Genomic DNA, 27,189 nt, shown 5'->3' with positions numbered 1-27,189 from the left:
GGTAGAGTCACATGGGATAACCAAATTGGCCTGGTTGCTAGGGAGGGTAGGGTCACATGGGATAACCAAATTGGCCCGGGTGCTAGGGAGGGTAGAGTCACATGGGGTAACCAAATTGGCCCGGTTGCTAGGGAGGGTAGAGTCACATGGGGTAACCAAAGTGGCCCGGTTGCTAGGGAGGGTAAAGTCACATGGGGTAACCAAATTGGCCCGGTTGCTAGGGAGGGTAGAGTCACATGGGATAACCAATTTGGCCCGGTTGCTAGGGAGGGTAGTGTCACATGGGGTAACCAAATTGGCCCGGTTGCTAGGGAGGGTAGAGTCACATGGGGTAACCAAATTGGCCCGGTTGCTAGGGAGGGTAGAGTCACATGGGGTAACCAAATTGGCCCGGTTGCTAGAGAGGGTCGAGTCACATGGGGTAACCAAATTTGTCCCGTTGCTAGGGAGGGTAGTGTCACATGGGGTAACCAAATTGGCCCGGTTGCTAGGGAGGGTAGAGTCACATGGGTTAACCAAATTGGCCCGGTTGCTAGGGAGGGTCGAGTCACATGGGGTAACCAAATTGGCCCGGTTGCTAGGGAGGGTAGTGTCACATGGGGTAACCAAATTGGCCCGGTTGCTAGGGAGGGTAGAGTCACATGGGGTAACCAAATTGGCCCGGTTCCTAGGGAGGGTAAAGTCACATGGGGTAACCAAATTGGCCCGGTTGCTAGGGACGGTAGAGTCACATGGGGTAACCAAATTGGCCCGGTTGCTAGGGAGGGTAGAGTCACATGGGGTAAGCTCCTCGTGGTCGCTATAACGTGGTTGTCCCTCTCGGTGGGACGTGTGGCGAGTTGTGCGTGGATACCGCGCAGAATAGCGTGAAGCCTCCACACGCGCTACGTCTCCGCGGTAACGCGCTCAACAAGCCACGTGATAAGATGCGGATTGATGGTGTCAGACGCGGAGGCAACTAACGATCGTGAATGTCTAGTTCGTTTTTAAATTGTTGTGTTTTTTTTAACACTGCTCTGTCAAATGTGTGTGTGTGTGTGTGTGCAGCGAATGCTTGAGACGTCATCATGGGGGGAAGACATATCGACCATCCAGCAGCAGATAGTCAATCACATCACCATTGAAGGCTCCCTGCAGAGGAGTGAGGTGGTTGATAGAGCTCGAGCAGAACTGGTGAGTGAATCGTATAGACAAGAGCGTCGTGAAGCATTTACATGTTTCCATTGATCATGGTATAAATACTGGAGGGAAGGTTGTACTTTTGTTTTGAAGGTTGTTTTGACCCCTCCTGGCAACCTACGCCCCTGTGCTCAGATATGAATTTATCTTCTTACTCTAGATGCATAGCAGAGATCAAAATATAGACATAAACAGATCCAATCTGAACAAACTGGAACAAGAATGGGAGAGTCTTCAGGTAAGAACAGGTCAAAATCAATCCATGCGTTAAAAAAACAAAAATCCAGCTAAACAGTACTTTTGCAATGCTTTAAAACTACGGCAGCTGCATAGCGCAATGTGCGAGTAAAATCAAGCTCTGAAGCTGAAGGCATCGTGATTTGTTCTCTTCAGAAAGCGGTGTACCAGAGAGGCATTCAGCTGCAGGAACTGAGGACCATCATAGAGGAGATATCTAATCAGATCATGTGGGTGAACGACAGAGAGGAAGAGGAGCTGATGTTCGACTGGGGCGATAAAAACATAGACGTCTACATCCCGAAGAAAGAGGAGAGCTTTTCAGTAAGACCAAACTCTGACTCATAAAAACCGCCTCAACGTTATTCTCCCAATTTTTTTCCTGTTTATGATTGGTATTTTGGTTGCACAATACAGATACACTAAAACTGAATCGAGTGTTTATATTTGTCATTTAGAAACTGATGAGAGAACTGGAGCGGAAGGAAATGGATATGAATGTTCTTAAAGGGAAGGTGGACACTGTGCTGAAGAACACACATCCTGCGTCTGATAAGATCCAGGTAAATGTGTTTCTGATCCACTTGTGTTGCGTTTACCCGTTCTGTTGCGTTACTGACTCTGAGAACTGATGTGTGTTTTTTCAAAGGCGTATATGGATACGCTACAGACGCAGTGGAGCTGGCTTCTACAGATCACCAAATGCATTAACGTCCATCTGAAGGAAAATGCAAAATACAGCCAGGTAACACACACACACACGGACACATGAACACACACACACACTCACACACACTCACTCACTCTCACACACACACACACACACACTCATGGTCACATGAACACACATACACACATGAACACACACGTGGACACACACACACACACTCTCGCACACATCGACACACGGACACACACTCACACACACATACACACTCACACACTTTCACACACAGACACACACACACACACGGACACATGAACACACATACACACACTCACACACATACACACACACACGGACACATGAACACACACGCGGACACACACTTACACACACTCACTCACACACACAGACACACACACATGAACACACACGCGGACACACACTTACACACACTCACTCACACACACAGACACAGACACGGACACACGAAAACACACACAGACACACACACACGCGGACACACACATACACACACTCACTCACACACACAGACACACACACAGACACGGACACACGAAAACACATGCGGACACACACACATACTCACTCACACACGCGGACACACACTCACACACACACACACGGACACATGAACACACATACACACACTCACACACATACACACACACACGGACACATGAACACACACGCGGACACACACTTACACACACTCACTCACACACACAGACACACACACAGACACGGACACACGAAAACACACACAGACACACACACACTCACACACATACACACACACACGGACACATGAACACACACGCGGACACACACATACACACACTCACTCACAGACACAGACACACACACAGACACGGACACACGAAAACACACGCGGACACACACACACATACTCACTCACACACGCGGACACACACTCACACACACACACACGGACACATGAACACACATGCGGACACACACATACACACACTCACTCACACACACAGGCACACACAGACACTGACACACGAAAACACACGCGAACACACACACACACACACACACACACACACACTCACACACATGGACACATTCACACGGACAAACATACACACACACGGACACGCACACACAAGGACACATACACACGGACAAACATACACACACACGCGCACACAAGGACACATACACACACACACACGGACACACACACACACAAGGACACATTCACACACTCACTCACACACACGGACACACATACACACACACGGACACACAAGGACACATACACACATACACACACATGGACACAATCACACACGGACACATTCACACACGGACATGGACACACACACACACACGGACACACATACATGGACACAATCACACACGGACACACACACACACACATTCACACACACACGGACACACACACAAGGACACACACGGACAGACACACACACACATGGACACACACACACACGGACACATTCACACACGGACATGGACACACACACACGGACACAATCACACACGGACACACACACATTCACACACATGGACACACACACACACACACAAGGACACACACGGACAGACACACACATTCACACGGACACACACACATTCACACACATGGACACACACACACACACACAAGGACACACACGGACAGACACACACATTCACACGGACACACACACAAGGACACACACGGACACACATACATGGACACAATCACACATGGACACACACACACATTCACACACACACGGACACACACACAAGGACACACACGGACAGACACACACACATGGACACACACACAAGGACACACACACACAGACACACACACACGGACACACACACACATGGACACACACACACACACACACACACGGACACATTCACACACGGACATGGACACACACACACGGACACAATCACACACGGACACACACACACACATTTACACACACACGGACACACACACAAGGACACACGGACAGACACACACACACACACGGACACATTCACACACGGACATGGACACACACACACGGACACACACACATTCACACACACACGGACACACACACACAAGGACACATACGGACAGACACACACACATGGACACACACACACACATGACACACACATTCACACACACACGGACACACACACACAAGGACACACACGGACAGACACACACACATGGACACACACACACACACACACATGGACACACACAAATTGGAAACGTTAATGTTAACTTTATAAATTCTTTCTGTAGTTCTTCAAGGAGACGACTGACATGAACAGCAAACTCAAGAAAGAGCACGACAACATCCGCAAGAACTTTTCCTGCGATAAGTCGACACCGCTGCACAAATTACTAGAACTTTTACAGGGTCTGGAGGTAACACATATCCAAACTTTATTCCCAAGATTCCCAAGAGTGTTAACAGAGAGATGGATGCAGGTGTTTGTAACCTGTGACATGTGTGTTTATCAGAGAGAGCGTGAGCGTTTGGCAGAGCAGAGGGAGATGGTCCAACAGCTGGTGATAAAATCCAAGAATATTATCAGACTGAAGCTGAGAAACCCCGAGGAGAAAATCAACAGCCAATCACCTGTGCTTGTGCGCGCGCTGTGTGACTTCAGACAAGACGAGGTGACACATAAACCAACATACCTACTTTTAAAAAACACATACACATATATGAACTTCTGATGGTTCATTTGGTTCATTTTCCTCCGACAGATGTTTTTGACAGTCCCAACATTATTAAAAAAGTCTTTCTGCTCAGAAAATCTCAGATCTGTGTTGTCATTGTGTATCTTGTGTGTTGCCTGTGTGTAGAAGGTGATCCGTAAGGAAGATGAAGGGATTCTGAAGGACAACACTGAACGGACCACATGGCAGGTGAGGGGACCTGGAGGAATGGACATGCAGGTGCCTTCGGTCTGTCTGCTGGTGCCGCCACCAAATCCACTCGCCATCAGCCTGGCACAAAAGTAATTTTTTATGTATATATATTTTTTTCCACATGATTCTAGGGGTCGCGAGTTCAAAACCAGGGCGTGCTGAGTAACTCCAGCCAGGTCTCCTTAGCAACCAAATTGGTCCGGTTGCTAGGGAGGGTAGAGTCACATGGGGTAACCTCCTCGTGGTCACTATAATGTGGTTCTCATTCTCGGTGGGGCGTGTGGTGAGTTGTGCGTGGATGCCGCGGAGAATAGCGTGAAGCCGCCACACGTGCTACGTCTCCACGATAACGCGCTCAACAAGCCACAGGAATGACGGTCTCAGACGTGGAGGCAACTGAGATTCGTCCTCCGCCACCCGGATTGAGGCGAGTCACTACGCCACCACGAGGACTTAGAGCACACTGGGAATTGGGGTTACAAATTGGGAGAAAAGTAAACAAACAACAACAAAAAAACAATAATGACTGTTTAACAGTTTTGCCATCATTTCCACCACACCAAACATCTTCACCCCTAATAACGTTTTTTTGAAGTCTGAGGCAAAACGACGAGCGTCATTTCCAATCCAGATGTCCTTTTTCCAAAATTAGGCAAAATAAAGTGTTATTTAACCCTCTTATTGCGTTCGGGTCGTTTTTGAACCGGGAGAGGTAAATATACATTTTTAAACACCGCATAGTTTTTAATATGGATACCAAACTTAGTGACTTTGTCAAGACTTATCAAAATACACACATAAATAATATATATATATATATATAAACAGACATGACAGATGTGACACTTAACTGCCAAATGCATAAATGTAAACTAAATCAAAGGTACTGCTGTCTAAAGGGGGTGTGGCCAGAGCAATAGTTCATGCACACATTAGTAGATGTGTGCCAAGACCTCAGAAACCATTGTGGACCTCCACAAGTCTGGTTCATCCTTGGGAGCAATTTCCAAACGCCTGAAGGTGCCACGTTCATCTGTACAAACAATAGTACGCAAGTATAAACACCATGTGACCACACAGTCATCACACCGCTCAGGAAGGAGATGCATTCTGTCTCCTAGAGATGAACGTAGTTTGTGTGAAAAGTGCAAATCAATCCCAGAACAACAGCAAAGGACCTTGTGAAGATGCTGCAGGAAACAGGTGGACGAGTATCTAGATCCACAGCAAAACCAGTCCTATATGGACATCACCTGAAAGGTGCTCAGCAAGGAAGAAGCCACTGCTCCAAAACAGCCATAACGGTCCTCTGGTCTGATGAAACAATATTGACCTGTTTGTCCATAATGACCATCGTTATGATTGGAGGAAAAAGGGGTAGAACACCATCCCGACCGTGAAGCATGGGGGTGCAGCATCATGTTGTGGGGGTGTTTGCTGCAGGAGGGACTGGTGCACTTCACTAAATAGATGATGACATCATGAGGAAGGAACATTATGTGGATATATTGAAGCAACATCTCAAGGCATCAGACAGGAAGTTAAAGCTAACAGAAGATCAGAAGGTCGCAAATGGGTCTTCCAAATGGACGATGACCCCAAGCACACCTCCAAAGTTGTGGCACAATGGTTTAAGGACAACAAAGTCAAAGTATTGGAGTGGCCATCACAAAACCCTCAATCCAATCTGAAATCCAAATATGAGGGCAGAACTGAAAAGCGTGTATGAGCAAGTACGCCTACAAACTCGACTCAGTTACACCAGTTCTGTCTGTCTGGAGGAATGGGACAAAATTCCAGCAATTTTTGACCCTCAAATGCAAAATGTGTATTTGTGTGTATTTAGTCGAACTAAAAAATGTCATTTTGAATGTGCCAGACTTTAGTGTGTTTTTTAGACTTTTGGACGTGTGTTGAAATCTGAACTGTTCGTGTTTGTGTGTGCTGGCAGGAATTCCCAGTATTATGACGCCATTTTATCAGTGTGGAATCAGCTGTACATCAACATTAAGAGTATGATCTCATGGCAGTACTGTCTGCTGGACATCAACCGCATCAATTCCCTCACCATCAACATGGTAACTAGCTCAGTCTGTTGTAGTTAATGGTTTTGCATTCTTACGACATACAATGAACATTAGCTAGATATCGTCTACTTTTATTCAAAGCAGCTTTTGATAATGCATTTTGGTTGCACTGTGCTAAGATGCATATTCATTTATCTTAATGTGTGTTTGTGTAGCTGGCCAAAATGGGTCCAGACGAGTCCATGAATATCATCAAAAGTTTGGAGATGCACTTTCAGGAGTTCAAAAAGCATGCTCAGGGTTCAGAGATGTTCGGGGCAGAAGATGAGAAGATTATAGAGAGTCAATTCTCTGGAGCACAGCAACACTATGGCAAACTGGCCGATCAGCTGCCCGCATTCAGTCAGTATATATGTATATATCAACACGTACAGACAGGGGCACAACTACACATTTCTGAGAGGGTATGCAAAACGAATTTGTTTTCCAGGGGAGGGGAATGTCATCCATTATAAGCGTTGCCCAGAGGGGGGGTGGGGGGTGTCATCCATTCTGCAAGGGGGGGTGATATTGGAGGGGTCAAGAAGGCCGATTGCACCACCTTTAGTGAGCCGCTGGCACCCCCTTTACATGGCGCCCCAATGCATTGCATACCTTGCATATATGGTTTTTGTGCCTCTGCGTACAGATACACATATATCACAATACAGACACGCCGCTCCCGTCTATATGAGCACCCGTTTTGGGGAAGATACTTTGTAGCTTATAAAACCATTCACTTTTTAAAATGTATAGTAGTTAAACTGCAGTCGACCACTCTTTTCAAAAAGTGATTAGAAACAAAGTAACAGGATCATGTTTCCCTCCAAAATCAAAAGAAATTAAAAACAACGAAGTCTGTTTTTTTTAGGATCATTATTTGATAGTTTTGACCCTAATTTCATGACAATTAAGCACATTTTCTACCCAAATGATCTGAACTGTAATGTGAAAAAATGCTAATATTAAATATAATATATTATTAGAATTTTTAAAATCAACTATTTTAAAATTTTTAATAAATAATATCTCATTTAATATAATAAATGTATTAATTCGTATTAATAATATTATTTCAGTGCAAATAATACTGACATGTATACATTATAATTTAAATATAATAATTCTTAAAAAAAATTAAATGAAAAAGCCCATTTTTTGTGTGCTTTTTAGCACTTAAATGTTGTTAAGAGTCTATTCACAGTGTCAAATATGTAATTCCTGATGCCAGTAGGTGGCGCTATAACTATAACTGAATATTGGCATGTAGAAGTGTTCAGGCCGGGACATTGTATGTACGAGTTATAACAACTTCCTGTTTCATGGCGAATCATCGAAATTTGTCAGAACGTCTCAGGCACGGCGTGCAGTGAAAACTCAAAAGCTTCGCAATGTAGCATCACCACGGCCTTTAGATTAGATGGACCAAATATGAAATAGATCTGATGAAATCTCTTGGAGGAGTTTGTTAAAGTACGAGGCCTGGAAATGGCAAAAACTGAGCAAAAAAATGAAGAGAAAAATAAAAATGGCCGACTTCCTGTTGAGTTTAGGGCATGAGTCCAAGAGACGTTTTTGTAGATATTGGCATGTTACACATGTGTACAAATTTTCGTACGTGTAGGTGAAACGTAGCTTAAAGCGCACATCGTTGAATGTTTGTAGGTGGTGCTGTTGAGCCATTTTGCCACACCTAATTCTGAAACCCATATCAGATGTATATTTTCGGCACTTCTGATTTGGTGGTCAGTAAGTTAGTAGTATCGCCACATGCAGTTGCTCCCAGCTCTGATGTACACACACACACACACACACACACACACACACACACACACACACACACACACACACACACACACACACACACACACACTCACACAGTTGTGTTTCCATGTTTTATGGGGACTTTCCATAGACATAATGATTTTTATACTGTACAAACTTTATATTCTATCCCCTAAACCTAACCCTATCCCTAAACCTAACCCTCACAGAAAACTTTCTGCATTTTTACATTTTCAAAAACATCATTTAGTATGATTTATAAGCTGTTTTCCTCATGGGGACTGACAAAATGTCCCCACAAGGTCAAAAATTTTGGGTTTTACTATCCTTATGGGGACATTTGGTCCCCACAAAGTGATAAATACACGCTCACAAACACACACACACACACACACACACACACACACACACACTCACACACACACACACACACACACACACATACACATACACACACAGGGCCGTTTCTGTCCATTTTGGCGCCTTAGGCAAAATTGCAATTGTCTTACAAATGGTGGCAGATGCAGTGGTGTATTAGCACGGAGTTTGGGGGGGTCTGGCTTTTAATTTGCCATCCCCCAAGCTGGTGGTGCCCTTGGTGACCGCCTAGTTCGCCTATGCCTAGAAACGGCCCTGCACACATACACTATGTCTTTAGAGATTGCTCACAGTCATGCTCTTTATGTTGTGTGTGTGTCGTAGCTGTGAGCGGAGAGGGATCCGAGTATTCTGCCGCAGTGAGTGTGAAACTGTTGAATGAGCTCTATGCTCTGAGATTGAAGCTGGACGGGGCCGAATCATCCCTCATTTCAATCCTATACATCCCCATAGGAGAGAACGCCCCTGAGGAGTGTTCTCGCCACATCATCAACACGCAGGTATTTGTCACAAACACGCAAGTGGCCATAACATGACAAAAATGAACATACACACTGACATGCACACGATCGAAGGGTGAGTTCTGGTGAGTCACAGGACAGCATTTGTGGCATAATGTTGATTACCACAAAAATACATTTAAAAAATAAGTGTTTAAAGGGCAGAAATGTGAAGCTTATAATTTTATAAAAGCACTTACATACATTTTCTGCTAAAACTCATGTATTATCTGAGCTGTAAAGGTGTTTAAATCGTCGTTTTTAGGGTTGGCAGTGTTACGTCGTCATGGTAACGAAGTTGTAAAATTGTCAAAAAAAATGCACAAATGTGTGTTCCAGTGCGACACTTACAATGGAAGTCAATGGGGTTTAATCTGTAAACATTAAAATACTGTTTCAAAAGTATAGACACAAGATGTAAACAACATGTGTGTTAGCATGATTTAAATGTGTTAAATCACTTACTAACCGCATCTGTGGAAAGTTTGACAATTTTACAACTTCGTTACCATGACGACATAACACTGCAAACCCTAAAAACGACGATTTAAACACCTTTACAGCTCAGATAATACATGAGTTTTAGCAGAAAATGTATGTAAGTGCTTTTATAAAATTAGAAGCTTCACATTTCTGCCCTTTAAACACTCCAAAAATTGCCCCCATTGACTAAGGAGGGACTAGTCGAAATTCAATTTTTGTGGTAATCAATATTATGACACAAATGCTTTTGATTAAGATGAACTTGTATTGAACCCGGAAGTAGTTTTTAAAAATAAAATACTGAAAATTTCTAAACGGCCACACCTGGAGTCACGAGTTCGAATCCAGGGTGCGCTGAGTGACTCCAGTGAGGTCTCCTTAGCAACCAAACCGGCCCGATTGCTAGGGAGGGTAGAGTCACATGGTGTAACCTCCTCGTGGTCGTGATCAGGGCTGGACTGGTAATCTGGCATTCCGGGCATTTTCCCGGTGGGCCGGCGCACTTTTGGGCCGATCAGGGGCCCAAAAGTGGCCATCGGGAGAACGGGTCGGGCCGGTGGTTCGGCCGCGAAACGTGCCGAATGGGCTCTTTGCGACTGTGTGACTGTGTGACTGTGTGTACAGGTCTTTCAGAAAGACGTGGGGTCTCTGAAAGGAGAGTTTTTGAAGCTGCGAGGCTCCGTACAGGCTGAGCTGAAGGATGCAACGAACACCGATAAAGCCAAATACCTGAGCAGTCAACTAGATTTCATTAATCAGGGACTAATTAACATGGAGAACTACACTGAGACTCACCTGCAGAGGTACTGCATGCACAAACACATGCCTGTGAAGCGCTGTTTAACATAGATGCTGATCTTGACTCGTTCTTTCTGCGTTTAAGGTTAAACTCACTGAAGTCCCTGCTGAAGACAGTACATAGAGTGGAGGACGTGGTGAAAGTTTACGAAGCTCGACTCACTGAGAAAGAAACGACTTCTCTGGATCCAGAAGAGATTCGGAAATACCAGGATGTGCTCAGGGTAACGTCTACAATTGAGTTTCACTCTGAGCATTAAAAAGTCATTTCTTGATCATTTTCGAAGTCTGCAGTCTGACCTCACCTGTTCATTTCTCCTCATCTAGACTATGTGCAGCGACTTGGAGCAGAAACAGGATGTGCTGAATTCGCTGCTGGCTGAGTTAAGCACCCTTCTTCAGTTTAATAAGCAGGTGGATCAGGGCCGGTACAAGAGTATTATCAACCTCTCTCAGTATGCTGAACATGTGAACCAGCTGTCAGACCGCTGGAAACGCATTCAGACACAGATCAAGAGCAGGTGAGACACTCGTCCTTTACATAACAGAGCTTTAAATAAACATGAAAATCTGTTTTCTTCATGAGCCTAGTTTCCATCCACCTTTCGCGCTATTTTATTGACAAAGTGAAAGTAGCGCAACAGAAATCTGCCCTGAAGCCGTTTCCATTCAGAAATGTGTTTATCGCTAATTCTCCTCCCAGATGTCCCTAATTGTTTCCTCTGAAGTTTGGGTAAATGGGGAGATTATTGAGATAATAAATGAGATTACTGTCATTTTAATGATCAAATAAAAGCATCAGAAGAGGAGGAACTGCAATCAAAAGGGAACAGTTGCTCTTCTAATCTGAAGCATCGCCATGACAACTGCATCATGTCCCGCATATTTCTCCAGCAACTTTTAACCACCAGCTGAACTTGATCATCATCTCAAATGTATTTTAGCTTCATAATGCAAATGTCCATTTTCTGAAGAAGCAGTAAATGTGATCCGAGGTAAAGATGGTTTGATTTAAAGTATTTAAACGTTTTAAAATGTTCAGAAGCTGGTTTTCTGTAAGTGAACTCAGGATTGGACGAATAGTTCAGATAGTTTATAGTCTTGAGAAAAGTCTAGAACATTCTGAGAGGCGACTTTATTCATCTACAGAACAGGGTACGGCTAATTTATGTTTGTGTAAAGAAAAGACATATATAAGTCTAAAAATATATATATTATTTTCATTTGGTAATAATACATTTTTTTAATTTAATGCTTTTTTCGTTTGGTAATTAATTTTATTTAATTTAATGTTTTTTCGTTTGGTTATTTATTTTTATTTAATGCTTTTTTCGTTTGGTAATTAATTTTATTTAATTTAATGTTTTTTCGTTTGGTTATTTATTTTTATTTAATGCTTTTTTCATTTGGTTATTAATTTTATTTAATTTAATGTTTTTTCGTTTGGTTATTTATTTATTTTTATTTAATGCTTTTTTCGTTTGGTAATTAATTTTATTTAATTTAATGTTTTTTCGTTTGGTTATTTATTTATTTTTATTTAATGCTTTTTTCATTTGGTTATTTATTTATTTTTATTTAATGCTTTTTTCATTTTGTTATTTATTTTTTAATTTAATGCTTTTTTCGTTTGGTAATTAATTTTATTTAATTCAGGGGATTTTGCCGGCATTTTTTCAAAAGTAAAACTAAACAATAATTTAATAAAATTGAAAAAAATAAGTGTTCCAAAAAATTAAAATAAAACCACTGATGATTTTCTCCTTGTATTTTGTATTGTGGGTAATTCTGTGACTGCCGTCTATTATTTTGAATGGTTGGCACTCCTGGAAGTGTCCCGTTTGCAGATCGGCTCTATATGCCGTAAAGATCAATCCATAATCACGTACAATAAATTGGCTTTCAATACTGTCGTCATGGTAACAGGCTAACGATTGGGGCAAACTCTGTCATGTGACACTACATTTTTGCGTTAATGGCAATTTTATCGACAAAAAGTGTTTCCAAACCAGTTTTTTGCGACATTTGATGTATCGACATCGAGTTTATGTACTTGAGTTAAACGGAAAAATATGATGTCGACATTTGTGACATTTTAGTGCATTACCATCAGCTTTATTTAGACGCGCTAAAACGTTTTCCACAAAGAATCCTTGGATGGAAACATAGTTATTGATGATGTATTTTGTTCTTCCTCAGGTTGGATGATCTGGATGTTTACCTGCCTCAGCTGCAGCAATACCTGAGCTCTAGTTCCAGTCTCAGCGGTTGGATCGAAGAGACTCAACGGCATATTGATGCGCAGCATATGACGAAGATCGATGACATCAAGGTTAACACCCAACTTGTCAACCAACAGAAGGTTTGCCGGTTTTTATTTTGTTTTCAGTTTCATTTTAGTGTTAAAACTTTAGTAGTTTTTGGGAAAAAAAATTTTTTTTCACTTGTAATGTTCGCAACTGTTTTACAAAAACTGTTGAATCATTTGCTCAATAATTTTTTCTCCTGATAATTTCCGTCATAATTTCATTTTTGTGAATAATACGTAATTGCTAAAGAATCTACATACCCCAGGTTGCGGAGTTTATTAATTTGTTTAAATTAAACTTGCTGTTTTCTAATGTGTGCAGGCATTAAACTCTGATATAAAGGCAAAGAGAGAGCTGTTAGAGACTGTACAGACGGATGGAGAATCCTGCATAAAATCTATCAAGGTATTGTTTCCATTTATATTAGCATGTTTTAGGATTATGTAGTGCAGCATTAAAGGGACCTATCATGCAAAATTCACTTTTACATGGTGTTTGTACATAAATGTGAGTCGGCAGTGTGTGTACACATCCACCCTACAGTGTTAAAAGTCCACCCACTCAAAGTGACGTCACATTAGAGCAGGCCACGCCCACAACTGGTGATGGACTCCACCCTATTATCATAGCTCCTCCCCTGAGTGATGGACACACAGTCCTGGAGCAGATACAGTGAGAAGAATAATGTCTCATAAGTGTTCATGTACTCCCGGCATCAGAGCCACTGAAGCCACTGCGTGGACAAGCTGGACTGGTAATATGGCATACCGGGCATTTTCCCGGTGGGCCGACACACTTTGGGGCGATCAGGCCCAAAGTGCCCTGTCTGAACTCCGGTATTTACACTGTCAGTCATATTGGTTCTGATTTGTTGTTGCTGTAGTAACCGAAGCACGAGCTGTAAAGGCACAGCCCTCTTCCTGAAAGGGGGCGGGGAGCAGCAGCTCATTTACATTTAAAGAGACACACACGAAATCAGCGTGTTTCTGATTCCACCCAAAAAGAGGCGTTTATAACATGATATAATAAATGATCCGTGGGGTATTATGAGCTGAAACTTCACAGACATATTCTGGGGACACCTGAGAATATATTACATCTTTTGTTTAATAAAAAGACATTGATTAACAAACGAGTGTGAACTGTGTCTCTCTTTAGAATTATGAGCTGGAGTTAGCATCTTATGGTGCTGGACTAGAAACATTACTAAACATCCCCATCAAGAGACTTATCCTGCAGTCACCATCTTCTGCTATTTCAGAAGAGGTACACAAACTAACACACACATGCACAACCAACTCACAAACATTCCTTTTATTGCAATGTTGTTTTATTATAATATTACTAATTTGTACTTGTGTTTGTACCCTAGGTCTCTTCTTTAAATGCACACTACTTAGAATTACTCACCCGTTCAAGTGATTACTACAAACATCTTGTGGCCTCATTGAAGAACGTAGAAGAACTGAATGTATAAAACGCACCTCCGTTTTGGCACAGCACTCTTACATGTTACCCTTGACCTTATGACCCTGATTGTTTCTTGTTTGATTTCTGCAGTTCAGTAATACCAGGATTGAAGTTCTCAAGGAGGACCTTCAGGAGCTGAGAGACACCATCAAGGACAACAATGTCACGAATGCTTCATTGCAAGAGGCTCTGTTAAAATGCCAGCAGGAGCTGAGTGACTCGCAGCAACAACTGCTTTCTCTGGAGGAGGTCAAGAGGAGTCAAACATTTAAGTGCATGGTCATGCAGGAGAGCCTAGACTCCTCAGAGAACCGTCTGCAAGAGCTTATGGAGCAAATACGCCACCTCAAAAACCAGTTGGAAGATATGGAGAGGAAGAAGAAGATTGTGGAGGAGCGCTGTATTTTTTTGCAGGATGAATACGATGAGACCATGCGCAAGAAGCTCAAGGAAATGGAGCAGGCCAGCTGGGCCAAGTTGGAGTTGGAGAAGACGGTGTCCGATCGGACCCGAGAGGTGGAACGTCTGCGCAGGGAGTTGGAGGATGAGGCGCGGCGAGTGAAGGAGGCACAGGTGGAGATGGCAAAGGTAAGGCAGGAGCACAGCATTGAGATACAAGAGGTGAAGCAGACCTATGAGTCTCAAATCCTCATTACACAAACCAGCATGGAGAGGCTTTCGCAGCAGCAGGAGAGTGATTCGGCCACCATGAATCTGGAATACGAAAGATTGGAAGGAGAGTCTAGAGAGTTGAAAGAGCAACTGAAAAGGCTTCGTCTTTCCCTCATCCAGGAGGAGGCACTGAGGAAGAACCTGGAAGGGGAGGTAAAGAGACTCAGCGGTGTTGGCACTGAGGAAGCCCAGAAGCGGTGTGAGCTGGAAGCTCAGCTCCAGTTGATGCTTAGCCAGAAACAAGAAGCAGACAACAAATGGAAGGAAGTGCAAGGAAGCTCCAATCGGATGCTGCAGGAGAAGAGCATTGAGATCAACCATCTAACGTGCTGTCTTGAGGAGGAGCGACGCATGAAAAGAGCTTCGGAGGCGGAGACAAGGCGACTGGAAGGCGAGTTGGCTGACCTCAAAGCCAAGAATGAAACCTTAAACGAGGAGCTGATGCAGCTTCATTCCTCCCATTGCGAATTGAGCCTCATCCGTGTTGAGTTGGAGGCCCATGCCCTTGAGAAGAGCCGGTCTGAACAGACTATAGCGCGGCAACAAAGCCTCATTCAAGAGCGTCAAGAGGAGGTGAAGCGACTGGAAAGTGAGTTGGTGAAGCAGCGACGAGTGTCAGAAGAGGAGGCTGGAAAACGCAGAAGAGCAGAAATGGAACTTGAAAAGTCTAGCCAGGCCATGCGCGAGTACACGTCTACCATCACCACACTGCGTAAGAGCCAGGAAGAGACCAGTCTTGAGACCAAACAGGTGGATAAAGAATTCAAGCAGCTGCAGGACACCCTGGACCGCACCTTGAAGGAGCACAAAGCGTCGTCTCAGAGTCTGGCCGCTTTGAAAGCTGAGGTGAATACTCTGAGACTACAGTTGACGCAAGAGCAGGGTCACGTCCAAGACGCCAACAAGCGCTACGAGGCCCTTCATCGTAGCATGGAAGAGAAGACAATTGCACTGAACACAAACACCGCTGAGACAGAGCGCCTGCAGAGGCTCAACGAAACGCTTACTAAAGAGCGCCTCCGGCTGGAGGAGGAGTTACGTGCTGTGCGTCTACAGCGCGAGGAGCTGCTTAACGGCAAAAAGAATGAAGACCGGGAAATGACAGAGCAAATCACAGCTTTGCAAAAACAGCTTGACGTCAGTCAGCGTGCCGGTGCAGAGCATGACCGGCTTATACGGCAGCTCTCACGAGAGAGAGAAAAACTGCAAGAGGAGATAGAAAATGTGCAAAAGCAAGCCAGCGAGGTACTAGGCGGTATCTAGTGTTCTCAAGTTAGATCCTTGAAGTAGATTTAGATGTAGCTAGCTGCATGCTTCTCTCTCTTGCACTGCATGCTTAAGCGTAATGTTCTGACATGCAAAAAAATCTCCCACTAATCATCTGCCTCAATTTTGCATTTCTTTACAATTTGCATTTCTGCCCCACACCCTAGACTGATCAGATTTGCATCTTAAAGCAAGTGCTCACCTCTGTGCTTTGTTCTTCCCAAGCTTCGATGCTGTGTGCTTTTTTGCTTTTGCGTATTCATCCACAGCATCCATCACATCCACATTCAGATGAAATTATCTTGATGTGTTTGTCTGATTGTGTCCACAGATGCCATTCTGATCTGATCCACATGAAATCATGTGCTTAGCTTGAAAACCAATCGGTTATGTTAGTTAAATCGTCATCGATTGCAACAAATCATATCTGAAAAATCATACATAGTTACTTTATTTGATTTGTGTTGTGCTCTGTGTTTAAAGCTGAAGTGTGTTATTTTGTGTCACCAAACAAAACTACAAAAAAATTATGTTTTTTTCAAATAGGTCTCCTGAATACACCCCCGTCTTCCATTGGTTGGCCAAAGAGATACATTTTCTTTTTTTACATTTTTATGCATTTGGCAGACGCTTTTATCCAAAGCGACTTACAGGGCCCTTATTGCAGGGACAATCCCCCCGGAGCAACCTGGAGTTAAGTGTCTTGCTCAAGGACACAATGGTGGTGGCTGTGGGGCTCGAACCAGCGTCCTTCTGATTACCAGATTACTAGTTATGTGCTTAGACCACTACCACCACCACTCAGATACAGTCCTGTCTCTAACTCGTGCCATTGTTTGAAATAATGTTGCTGTGTCTGGGATACCTAAACGTAGAAATGTGTTTACACTTTTTGATTGACCTACAAATGGTTTATGGCTTACAAATAGTTTATAATTAATACTTAGTTAAAAGAGTATCTAGCAATAGTAACTAACTATAGTTAATAGTTAGTTACTCTGCATATTAAACAGGAAGTATTTAAATGGTAATATGGTAAATGGTCTGCACTTATATAGCGCTTTTTTTTTTAACTTTAGAGGTAACCAAAGCACTTTACACTGTGACTCATTCACACATTCACATTCGCACTCATGCACCAATGGCGGCAGAGCTGCCGTGCAAGGTGCTAGCCTGCCATTGGGAGCAACTTGGGGTTCAGTGTCTTGCCCAAGGACACTTCGGCATGTGGAGTCATGTGGGCCGGGAATCGAACTGCCAACCCTGCGATTGGCAGGCGACCCGCTCTACAAACTGAGCCACAGCCGCCGAAATGTATACAAATATATATATATACACACTTTAGCTTTAAATACTGTAAAAATATGTTTAAAATGATATTGACTATTCATACCATTCTCTCCCTTTTCCCCTTTCATTGCAGACTTCCTCTGTGATCAAAATTTCTCAATCTCAGTGTACTGAACTGCAGCAAGAGCGCGATGCCCTCATCAAGAAAATGAAAATGATGGAACATGATGCGATGCGTATGAAAAACCTGGAGGAGGAACTTGCCCGTATCAAACGCTCCCTAGAGTCAGAACTGCGACTGAAATCACAGCTAAAGGAAGAGAAGGACAGTATCAACAAGGACTTTACCCAGTGGAAGAGAAAATGTGACACTCACGAAGAGAAAATACGCCAGCACAGCTTAGAGCGTTCTGCTCTGGAAAGCCAGTTTAACTCTGTCAAGAGTGAGGTGGAAAGGCTGAGGGCCCTACTAAGGGAGACTGAAGAACGCAACAGGCTGCAGTTGCAGACTTTGGAACAAGAGAGGACTGAGATCCAGTTACTGAGAAGCTCACAGCAGAAGTCAGATGGTGCTAACAAATGCACCCAGACAGACCAACCTGACTCTTCCTCTCTGGTCTTCGATGGTGTGCGCAAGAAAGTCACCGCGCAGCAGCTGCTGGACTGTGGCGTGATTGACAAAGGGACATTTGCACAGTTGATAATGGGTGAGCGGACTGTACAGGACGTGGCCGTCGATATCAGGCTCAATCTTAAAGGCACAGGAGCGATTGCAGGGCTTGCAGGTGGGCCTAAAGGTAAAATGACATTCGTAGAGGCCAAAAAACAAAAGTTGCTCTCAGATGAGAGTGCAAACATGTTGCTGGAGGCTCAAGCTGCCACGGGGTACATGATAGACCCCCGAGCTAATGTGAAAATGACAGTTGAGGAGGCTTGTCAAAATGGACTTGTGGATGAAACTGACAGGAAGCAGCTTTTGATTGCAGAGTCCGCCTGCGTTGGGTTTCGGGATCCCAAAACTGCAAAACTCCTGTCAGCTTGGCAAGCCATGAGGAAGGGAATTATCAACCGAGACACAGCTCTGCGTCTACTGCAAGCACAAGAGGCGGCAGGAGGGATCCTTGATCCCATCCTTAGCGTCTATCTCTCGAAAGATACTGCTATGGCCCGTGACCTCATCGATGACGATCTTTACCAAGCTCTAAACATTAAACCAGAGTGCTACATTGATCCTGACACCGGTCTACGTGCCAACTATGTTACCCTAAAAAAGCGATGCAAGGCTGACCTCACCACCAGCTTGCTCATGCTTCCAGCTCCAGAGAAACCCATGACTGTGCAGGGACTCCGTACTGAAGTTAGTGTCTCAGACCTTGTGGATGCAAAATTGCTGGAACCCTCAGATGTGGAAAGTCTGAGAGAGGGCAAGATTACCAGCCAAGACATCGAACACAGGCTTCGGGCTTATCTAAGAGGATCAACCTGCATTGCTGGGGTCTATGATGAAGCCAATGACTGCACTTTGCCCGTCTTTCAGGCTATGAAGAATGGACTTCTGCGACCAGGCACTACCTTGGAGCTTCTGGAGGCCCAGGCCGCCTCAGGTTTCATGGTGGATCCTATAAACAATGAGTACTGCACAGTAGAGGAGGCCTGCAAGAAAGGGCTCGCAGGTGTGGAATTCAAAGACAAGCTTCTTTCCGCCGAGAGAGCCGTCACTGGGTACAAAGACCCTGGAACCAACAAGATCATCTCGCTTTTTGAAGCCATTGAGCGTGGAATCATTGAGAAAGGTCACGGCATTCGCCTGTTGGAGGCTCAGATTGGAAGTGGTGGAATTATTGACCCTAAACACAGTCACAGAATTGATGTCGATGTGGCATATCAGAGGGGCTACTTTGGTGAGGAGATGAACCAGATTCTGAAAGATGAAGGAGATGACACGAAGGGTTTCTTTGACCCCAACACGGAGGATAATCTAACATACCTGCAGCTGAAGAGCCGCTGCATCACGGATAAGAAGACAGGACTGGTGCTGCTGCCTCTACACGATACAAGAAAACGCCAGCTAAAGAACTCCTCAAGAAAGAGAAGGGTGTTGATCGTTGATCCAGAAAGTAATAAAGAGATGACGGTACGAGAAGCCTACGAGAAAAAACTCATAGACTTCCAGACATTCATGGAATTGTCTCAGCAAGAGTGCGAATGGGAGGAAACAGTCATCACTGCCCCGGATGGCTCTACCATAACAGCCATAATGGACATGCAAACAGGCATTCAGTATGACTTGAAAGAACTGCTTAATAAGGGTGTCATTGACCAAGAGGTATTTGACAAGTATCGCTCAGGAGACATCACAGTCACACAGCTTGCTGACATGATCATTAACAAGGCGAAGACCCTCAACAAACCTCTGAGCTTCACTGCCTCTTCATCGTCATTCACATCCCAAACGACACCGACAACCAAGACCATCAAAAGTGAAATCATACAATCTGTGCAAAGTGTTTCTACTCCACAAGATCCATCCTCAATAAACAGTGCCAAGCATATCTCCAGCATGTCAGTCAAACTGGCCCCATTATTAGAAACTATAGAGGAGCAGAATCCAGTTGGAGCAATTTTTGACACTGTGAAGATAGAGAAGATCAGCGTGTGTGAAGCCCTGAAGCGAGGAATACTCGATTCTATCACTGCACAACAATTGCTCGAGGCACAAGCATGCACCGGTGGGGTCGTCAATCCTGAAAATGGCCGCCGCATGTCTATTCAGGAAGCAACCCGTCTTGGCATACTGAATGACGAGATGGCTAGCAGGCTAAAACTTGCCCAGAAGGCGTATATTGGCTTCGAAGATGCGAAAACAAAGCGCAAGATGTCCGCCGCCGAGGCAGTCAAAGAAAAAATGCTTCCGTATGAGGCTGGACAGCGCTTCCTTGTGTTCCAGTATTTAACCGGTGGTTTGTTTGACCCAGAGCTTGGGTACAAACGTACGCTCGAGGAGGCCTTGCAGCTCGGATGGCTTGACATGAGAGGAGCTCAGAGGCTCCAAGATACACGCAACCATACCAAAAACCTAACCTGCCCCAAGACCAAGCTGAGAATATCCTACAAGGAGGCTCTGGAGGGTTGCATGACCGAGGAGAACACAGGCGTCTGCATGCTTCCTGCAGCCACATTTTCATCACGTGGAATCAGCAGCCCCTACAACCTTTCCAATTCAGGATCTGCTTCAGGGTCTAAGAGCGGCTCTCTAAGTGGATCCCGTAGGGGCAGTGTGGACTACACTTTGTCCCCTTCTACCAGAAACCGCAGCTTAAGCTTCAGCAAAAACTCCTTTAGCACAAGTTTGTTCTCCTAAACACCATTTGTTTTAACTGTGCTTCCATTTTAACACATATATCCACCAAATAGAAATCTGTCTTTATACGTAGTTATGTGGAATTGATTAGTCCAGAAAGTGCCTTTTATTAATACCTGTTTACTAACTGTCTGGCTTAAGAATTTTATGATACAGATTTGAAAGTTGTTTACAACCCCAATTCCAAAAACGTTTGGACAGTATGTAAAATTATTTGTCAATTATATTCACCCTTTGCTATATTGAAAGCACTACAACTACACATTATATGATGTATTTTTTGTTTTTTATGTACAGTCATTTAAAATCAGATGATCGCAACATGCTCCAAAAAAGCAATTTAAGACTAATAACAATTTGACGATTTAAAATAAGGCGATGTGAAACTGGAGATGTTAAACAGGTGAGGCACCCGTGTCATCGTATATAAGGAGCCTCCAAAAACACCCTACTGTAGTCCTTCAAGAGCGAGGATCGTTCAAGACTTGTCAGTTTACCAACAGATGTTTCAGCAAATAATCCTGCACTTTGAGAACAATGTTCCCCAAAGACAAAGTGGAAGGATTGGGGGCATTTCACCCTCTACGATGCACAATATAGTTAAAAGCTTCAAGGATTCTGGTCAAATCTCGGTGCATATAGGCAAGGCGAAAACCCACTTCTGAATGCGCGTGATCTCTGATCCCTCAGATGTCACTGTCTTAAAAAACATAATTTTTTTAGTAAACAGCACTTGCCGCTGCATCCACAGATGCAAGTTAAGGCTTTACTATGTAAAGGAGAAGCCGTACATCATCACTGTCCAGAAGCGCTGCCAACTTCTCTGGACTCGCTCTCAACTTTAGTAAACCTTTGTTAGTCAACAGCACTCGCCGCTGTATCCACAGATGCAAGTTAAGACTTTATTATGTAAAGGAGAAGCCGTACATCATCACTGTCCAGAAGCGCTGCTGACTTCTCTGGACTCGCTCTCAACTTAGACGGATAGTAGAACAGTGGAACTGTGTTTTTTAAATGAGTCCACATTTTAAATAGTTTTTGAAAACACAGCCGTCGTGTTATCTTGGCCAAAGAGGAAAAAGACCATCCAATCTGGTATCAGCGTCAGGTCCAAAAGCCAGTGTCTGTTTGAGCCAGGGCTGTGTCATTGCCCATGGCATCGATAAATTGCACAACTGTGATGGCACTATTAGTGCAGACAGATATGTACAAATTTTGGAGCGGCATATACTGCCATCCAGCACCGTCTTTTCCAGGGACGTCCCAGCATTTTCAGTAGGACAACTTCAAACCACATACTGACCGAATAAATAGAGAGTGCGGGTGCTAGATTGGCATACTTGCAGTCCTGACCATCTCCAAATGAGAATGTGTGGCGCATTATGAAGCGCACAATACAGCAACGAAGACCCCGTACAATTGCGCAGCGTCTGAGACGGTCAACCCGTGCATCTTATCACGTGCGTTGCCATGGAAACATAGCGCGTGTGTAGGCTTCACGCCACCAACGGCGGCATCCAGGCTCACCACGCACCCACTGAGAATTAACCACTTTTAGTGACCACGAGGAGGTCACCCCATGTGACTCCACCCTCCCTAGCAACCGGGCCAATTTGGTTGCTAAGGAGACCTGGCTGTAGTCACTCAGCACACCCTGGGATTCGAACTAGCGAACTCCAGGTGTGGTAGCCAACATTTTTACCACTGAGCTACCCAGGCCCCCAAAATGCCACAAACTTGTGTCTTAAATGGTGCTGTTTCATAGTGGTAAACACTCGACTGTCATAACTTTTTCAGTATTGGGGTTGTATCACATGGCTAGAATATAATTTTCTTGTTTTCACACCACTAAGAACGTTGAATTGCTGTAGTTTTTCCCCAGTGCCTTCCCGTTATTGCCTTTGTACTAGCCTGACTTACTCTGTGACATTTACATCTATGCAGTTTCTGATGTTTTTATCTTAGTTTTATTACTCAAATAAAGACCATTTAAAATGTATCACTTGGATTAAACGGTGAATTATTTATTTTTTTGGAGGAAAAGGAGTATTATTCCCGCTCAAAAAGCAAATATCAACCCAAGCCTGACCTCACAATTGTACATTCAATCATGTATGAATTCACAAATGCCAAACACAAACACCTTTAAATCTATTCATTACTTGTGCGGTTATACCCAAACAATAGTCTTAAATCAATGTTCAGTAAAGAAATTTCCCTTTGACCATTTGTTCTGCAAAACTACACACTGGCCTCCAGAAAATACAGTTAATTTCAGTACAATTCATAGTTGAATTCAAACAATTATTTTCTCAGTATTTTTGTCTAGTTAATATATATAAATATATATATTAGGGCTTGTCAATCGATTACAAATTGTAATCGAATTTATTACATGGTGTCCCAATTAATTAATCGCATATACAAATATTTGCTGAGAAAGCCCCTCATATCATTAATTCAATATAATGATGAAATAATTATAATTATCTTTAAATTAAATAGTTAAAAAAGCGGCTTTAGAATACAATTGTATTGTCTATTACCACATTATTGATCATAAGTCAATCATTGACACACAGTTCACATGAGGGCTTGTTTAAGAGCCCGCCAATTTACACCTGCGTCAGACCGAGACGGGTGTGTTGCGTCATAAACATACATTGTTAGGTCACTATGTGAAGTTAAATATAGTTTAATACATAATACACCTCTTGAAATCACTTAAAGGTTCGGATTTGCACTTTATCAAGTGTTTTGAACGCAAGAATGTAACGCATGTTTGTGTTGTGGGTTGATTTCTTCACTGTATAAACTGTGTGTTGCTCACACAGCTGAAGTTTCACTTACTGCCCCCTGGAGTAAACAGGTGGTACTACAAGCTTTAATTTCTCAGGAATCTTCCTTATTGCCGGGGGTCATGATTTATTTTGCTTAAAATTCACATTATAAAGCAGAAATTTGCACAGTTAATTTCTAGTCCCAGAGTTTCCGTTGACTTCCTGATATTTTTTTCCCAGTGTTCCAGACATTTTAATTATATGTTCCCAGTGCAATGCACATTTTTGAAATGCTCTCGTGCACCTTTGTATGGATACAAGCGGCCAGGGGTGTAGATTCCAGGAGGGGGGCAAATAATAATTGCATTGCGATTTAATTGCGTTAATTTTTTTAACGTGTGAAGTGTGATTCATTTGATTAAAAATAACACGTTAAAAAATTAATGCAATTAATGGCAAATCCTGTACCGTAATAAGGAAGATTCCTGAGAAATTAAAGCTTGTAGTACCACCTGTTTACTCCAGGGGGCAGTAAGTGAAACTTCAGCTGTATGAGCAACACGCAGTTAAATCGACAGCCCTAATAGATATATAAATAACAAAATGTATTTACATGAGAATCAAAATGACATAAGATGTTAAATCCTGTTTTCATATTAATAACGAATGATTAATGAATAATTGTATAATTGAATAAATGTAAATGTAGATAAATAACATTTGGTGAGGTTTATGCCTTTGGTGTAAGAAAAGGAAAACAGTATTTTTCTGAAAATGTTGACTCAGAATTGTATTTATTTATTTTTTCAAGTGCACTGAAACTAATTATTTTATAAACACAAAGGAGATAGTTATTGATTTAATTGGCTTAAAATTGACATTATAAAGCAGAAATTTGCACAGTTAATTCCTAGTCCCAGAGTTTCCATTGACTTCCTGATTTTTCCCAGTGTTCCAGACATTTTAATTATATGTTCCCATTCACTTGGCGTCATCTTTGGAATGCTCCTGTGCCCCTTTCTATGGCCAGGGGTGTAGATTCCAGTAGGTAACCCCCCAAATAATAAAAACAAGCAAGTACAATAGTTACAGGGACTGCCTTATAATCCTTGTAACATATGCATACTTAACCTGTAGCCACTTTATGATTGAACATTTAAATACTGCATGTAGTCGATCATGTGTCATTTGTAATGTTTACTTTCTGCAACAGTGGCACAGATTGGTGGTGCTAATGCTTAAGAGTTTTTATATTTGAAAAATAAGGTTGTCCGAGGTGTTAAAAATAAGAAATCTTATAAAACAAATCTAGTTTTAAACTCTTGTGTCATGTTCTTAGAAATGTAATCTTTCATTTTTGAAAAACCTTGTAGCATTTTCTTAAAAATAGATAAATAAATGTAATAACAAAAATTATATATATATATATATTTTTTTTTTTTTTTTTGAATGTGACCTGAAGGGGCCCAATCTGTTTTTTTGTCAATGTAAACAGATTGCCAACCTACATGTTGGTTACACCACATTACTTTAATTTTGTTGACAAAGGTGTTTTTAAATAATCATTATCATCAAGAAATAACAATAAAAAGAGTATTTTATCCTAGTCATGCCAGCATTTCTATTTTCCAGAATTTCAGCCTTTAATGCGCCTTTTTTTTTTTTTACACCATATTACATGTTTTATAATGAGCCCTGGATATCGTCATCATGCTTCTCTACAGCGCTTGATCTAATTGAGAGTCGAATCTAGAAGGTAACCATGCAGATACCGAAAGTCTCGCGAGATGCGCTTGCGACATTCACATACTGTTCATAATTTGTATTTGGAGTCCTATAGAAACCCTACACATACATATACCCCTAAACTAACCATAATGTTACCCCTACTCCTAAATCCAACCTTAACCCTCGCTCTATTTACAGCAAATGTGACTCTCGCGAGACATTGGCATCCGGACGGTTACCTTCGAGACTCAGCTCTGTTTGAGCGCCATCTGCTGGTCTTATATAGAAGTACAACAACAAGAGGACATGAATCATATCCGAGGACACAGAGCTGCCAAAATAACAGCCGCATTTACTGCATTTAAAGTTATCCGTTTAAGAGCCAAGGAGAACAGTTCAGCATATTTTGCATCTAAACCACAGTCAGATGTTTGAATGTTAAGCTATTAGAACAATAAACCGAAGATCGGATCTCGTCTGAGGAATTCACGCGGATGTGACCGAGGCCTGCTAAAGCCTGTACATTGAAGGTGAATAAACAGCTATTATTAAACTCTTAAACGTGTTAAAATGAACAGTATAGACATATGTTTCAAATGTAATCGTTGCGCTACATGCGTGATAATAGTTAAGCAACAACGTAAAAGACATTATATGCCCATTATGATTATGATGAACACTTTAAAACAATGTTATTATTTTTTACGCAACAGACATCAAAATACATATTACAATAGCTTAAAATTATAACAGTTTATATAGGGAATATGCCATGAGAGCGGGGTTTCCTTACCGAAATGTACCATGGTTTTACCATAGTAACTCTTAAAGGGACAGCTCACCCAAAAATGAAACTCTCTCATTATTTACTCACCCTCATGCCGTCCCAGCATGACTTTCTTTCATGAGCAGAACACAAATTAAGATTTTTGAAGAATATCTCAGCTCTGTAGGTCCGTACAATGCAAGTGAATGGTGATCAAAAAGCACATAAAAGCAGCATAATAGTAATCCATACAACTCCAGTGGTTTAATCCATGTTTTCAGAAGTGATATGATAGGTTTGGGTGAGAAACAGATCAATATTTAAGTCCTTTACTATAAATCTCCACTTTCAAACAGCCCTCTTAAGAGTTCTTCTTTAGTTTTTGGCGATCCGCATTCTTCGTGTATATCGCCCCCTACTGGGCAGGGAGGAAAATGTATAGTAAAATAAAGGACTTAAATATTTATCTGTTCCTCACCCACACCTATCATATCGCTGGATTAAACC

At 42.7% G+C, this 27,189-nt stretch overlaps 3 protein-coding genes across 4 annotated transcripts in view; all 3 read left to right on the top strand.

Annotated features, from left to right (window-relative positions):
* Positions 1 to 23,416, top strand: part of LOC127623577 (desmoplakin-like) — a 38,491-nt gene extending 15,075 nt beyond the window's left edge. The window contains exons 5-24 of one of the 2 annotated variants that reach the window (XM_052097964.1): positions 1,048 to 1,173; positions 1,340 to 1,417; positions 1,573 to 1,740; positions 1,875 to 1,979; positions 2,066 to 2,161; positions 4,395 to 4,520; positions 4,617 to 4,775; positions 4,965 to 5,119; positions 6,982 to 7,108; positions 7,273 to 7,459; positions 9,584 to 9,759; positions 10,867 to 11,045; positions 11,126 to 11,264; positions 11,368 to 11,561; positions 13,240 to 13,402; positions 13,671 to 13,754; positions 14,508 to 14,615; positions 14,722 to 14,820; positions 14,910 to 15,407; positions 18,181 to 23,416. In XM_052097964.1, the coding sequence (XP_051953924.1) occupies positions 1,048 to 1,173; positions 1,340 to 1,417; positions 1,573 to 1,740; positions 1,875 to 1,979; positions 2,066 to 2,161; positions 4,395 to 4,520; positions 4,617 to 4,775; positions 4,965 to 5,119; positions 6,982 to 7,108; positions 7,273 to 7,459; positions 9,584 to 9,759; positions 10,867 to 11,045; positions 11,126 to 11,264; positions 11,368 to 11,561; positions 13,240 to 13,402; positions 13,671 to 13,754; positions 14,508 to 14,615; positions 14,722 to 14,820; positions 14,910 to 15,407; positions 18,181 to 21,408 (6,195 nt within the window). In that variant the 3' untranslated portion in view covers positions 21,409 to 23,416. Of the gene's footprint in view, positions 1 to 1,047; positions 1,174 to 1,339; positions 1,418 to 1,572; positions 1,741 to 1,874; positions 1,980 to 2,065; positions 2,162 to 4,394; positions 4,521 to 4,616; positions 4,776 to 4,964; positions 5,120 to 6,981; positions 7,109 to 7,272; positions 7,460 to 9,583; positions 9,760 to 10,866; positions 11,046 to 11,125; positions 11,265 to 11,367; positions 11,562 to 13,239; positions 13,403 to 13,670; positions 13,755 to 14,507; positions 14,616 to 14,721; positions 14,821 to 14,909; positions 16,737 to 18,180 lie in introns of both variants that reach the window. The other variant, XM_052097963.1, reaches the window with a different exon arrangement.
* The window catches only part of psmg4 (proteasome (prosome, macropain) assembly chaperone 4), a 180,371-nt gene that overhangs the window by 56,593 nt on the left and 96,589 nt on the right, over positions 1 to 27,189 (top strand). The gene's annotated exons all lie outside the window — the stretch shown is intronic.
* tbc1d7 (TBC1 domain family, member 7) overlaps positions 26,217 to 27,189 on the top strand; it is a 9,073-nt gene continuing 8,100 nt past the window's right edge. The window contains 1 exon segment of the mRNA XM_052098047.1: positions 26,217 to 26,446. The gene's annotated coding sequence lies outside the window, so the exon portion shown is untranslated.

Source organism: Xyrauchen texanus, chromosome 30, assembly GCF_025860055.1.
Source record: "Xyrauchen texanus isolate HMW12.3.18 chromosome 30, RBS_HiC_50CHRs, whole genome shotgun sequence".
Classification (NCBI taxonomy): Eukaryota; Metazoa; Chordata; class Actinopteri; order Cypriniformes; family Catostomidae; genus Xyrauchen; species Xyrauchen texanus.
Note: the sequence above shows the minus strand (reverse complement) of the source record. Positions and strands in the feature narration are given on the sequence as shown.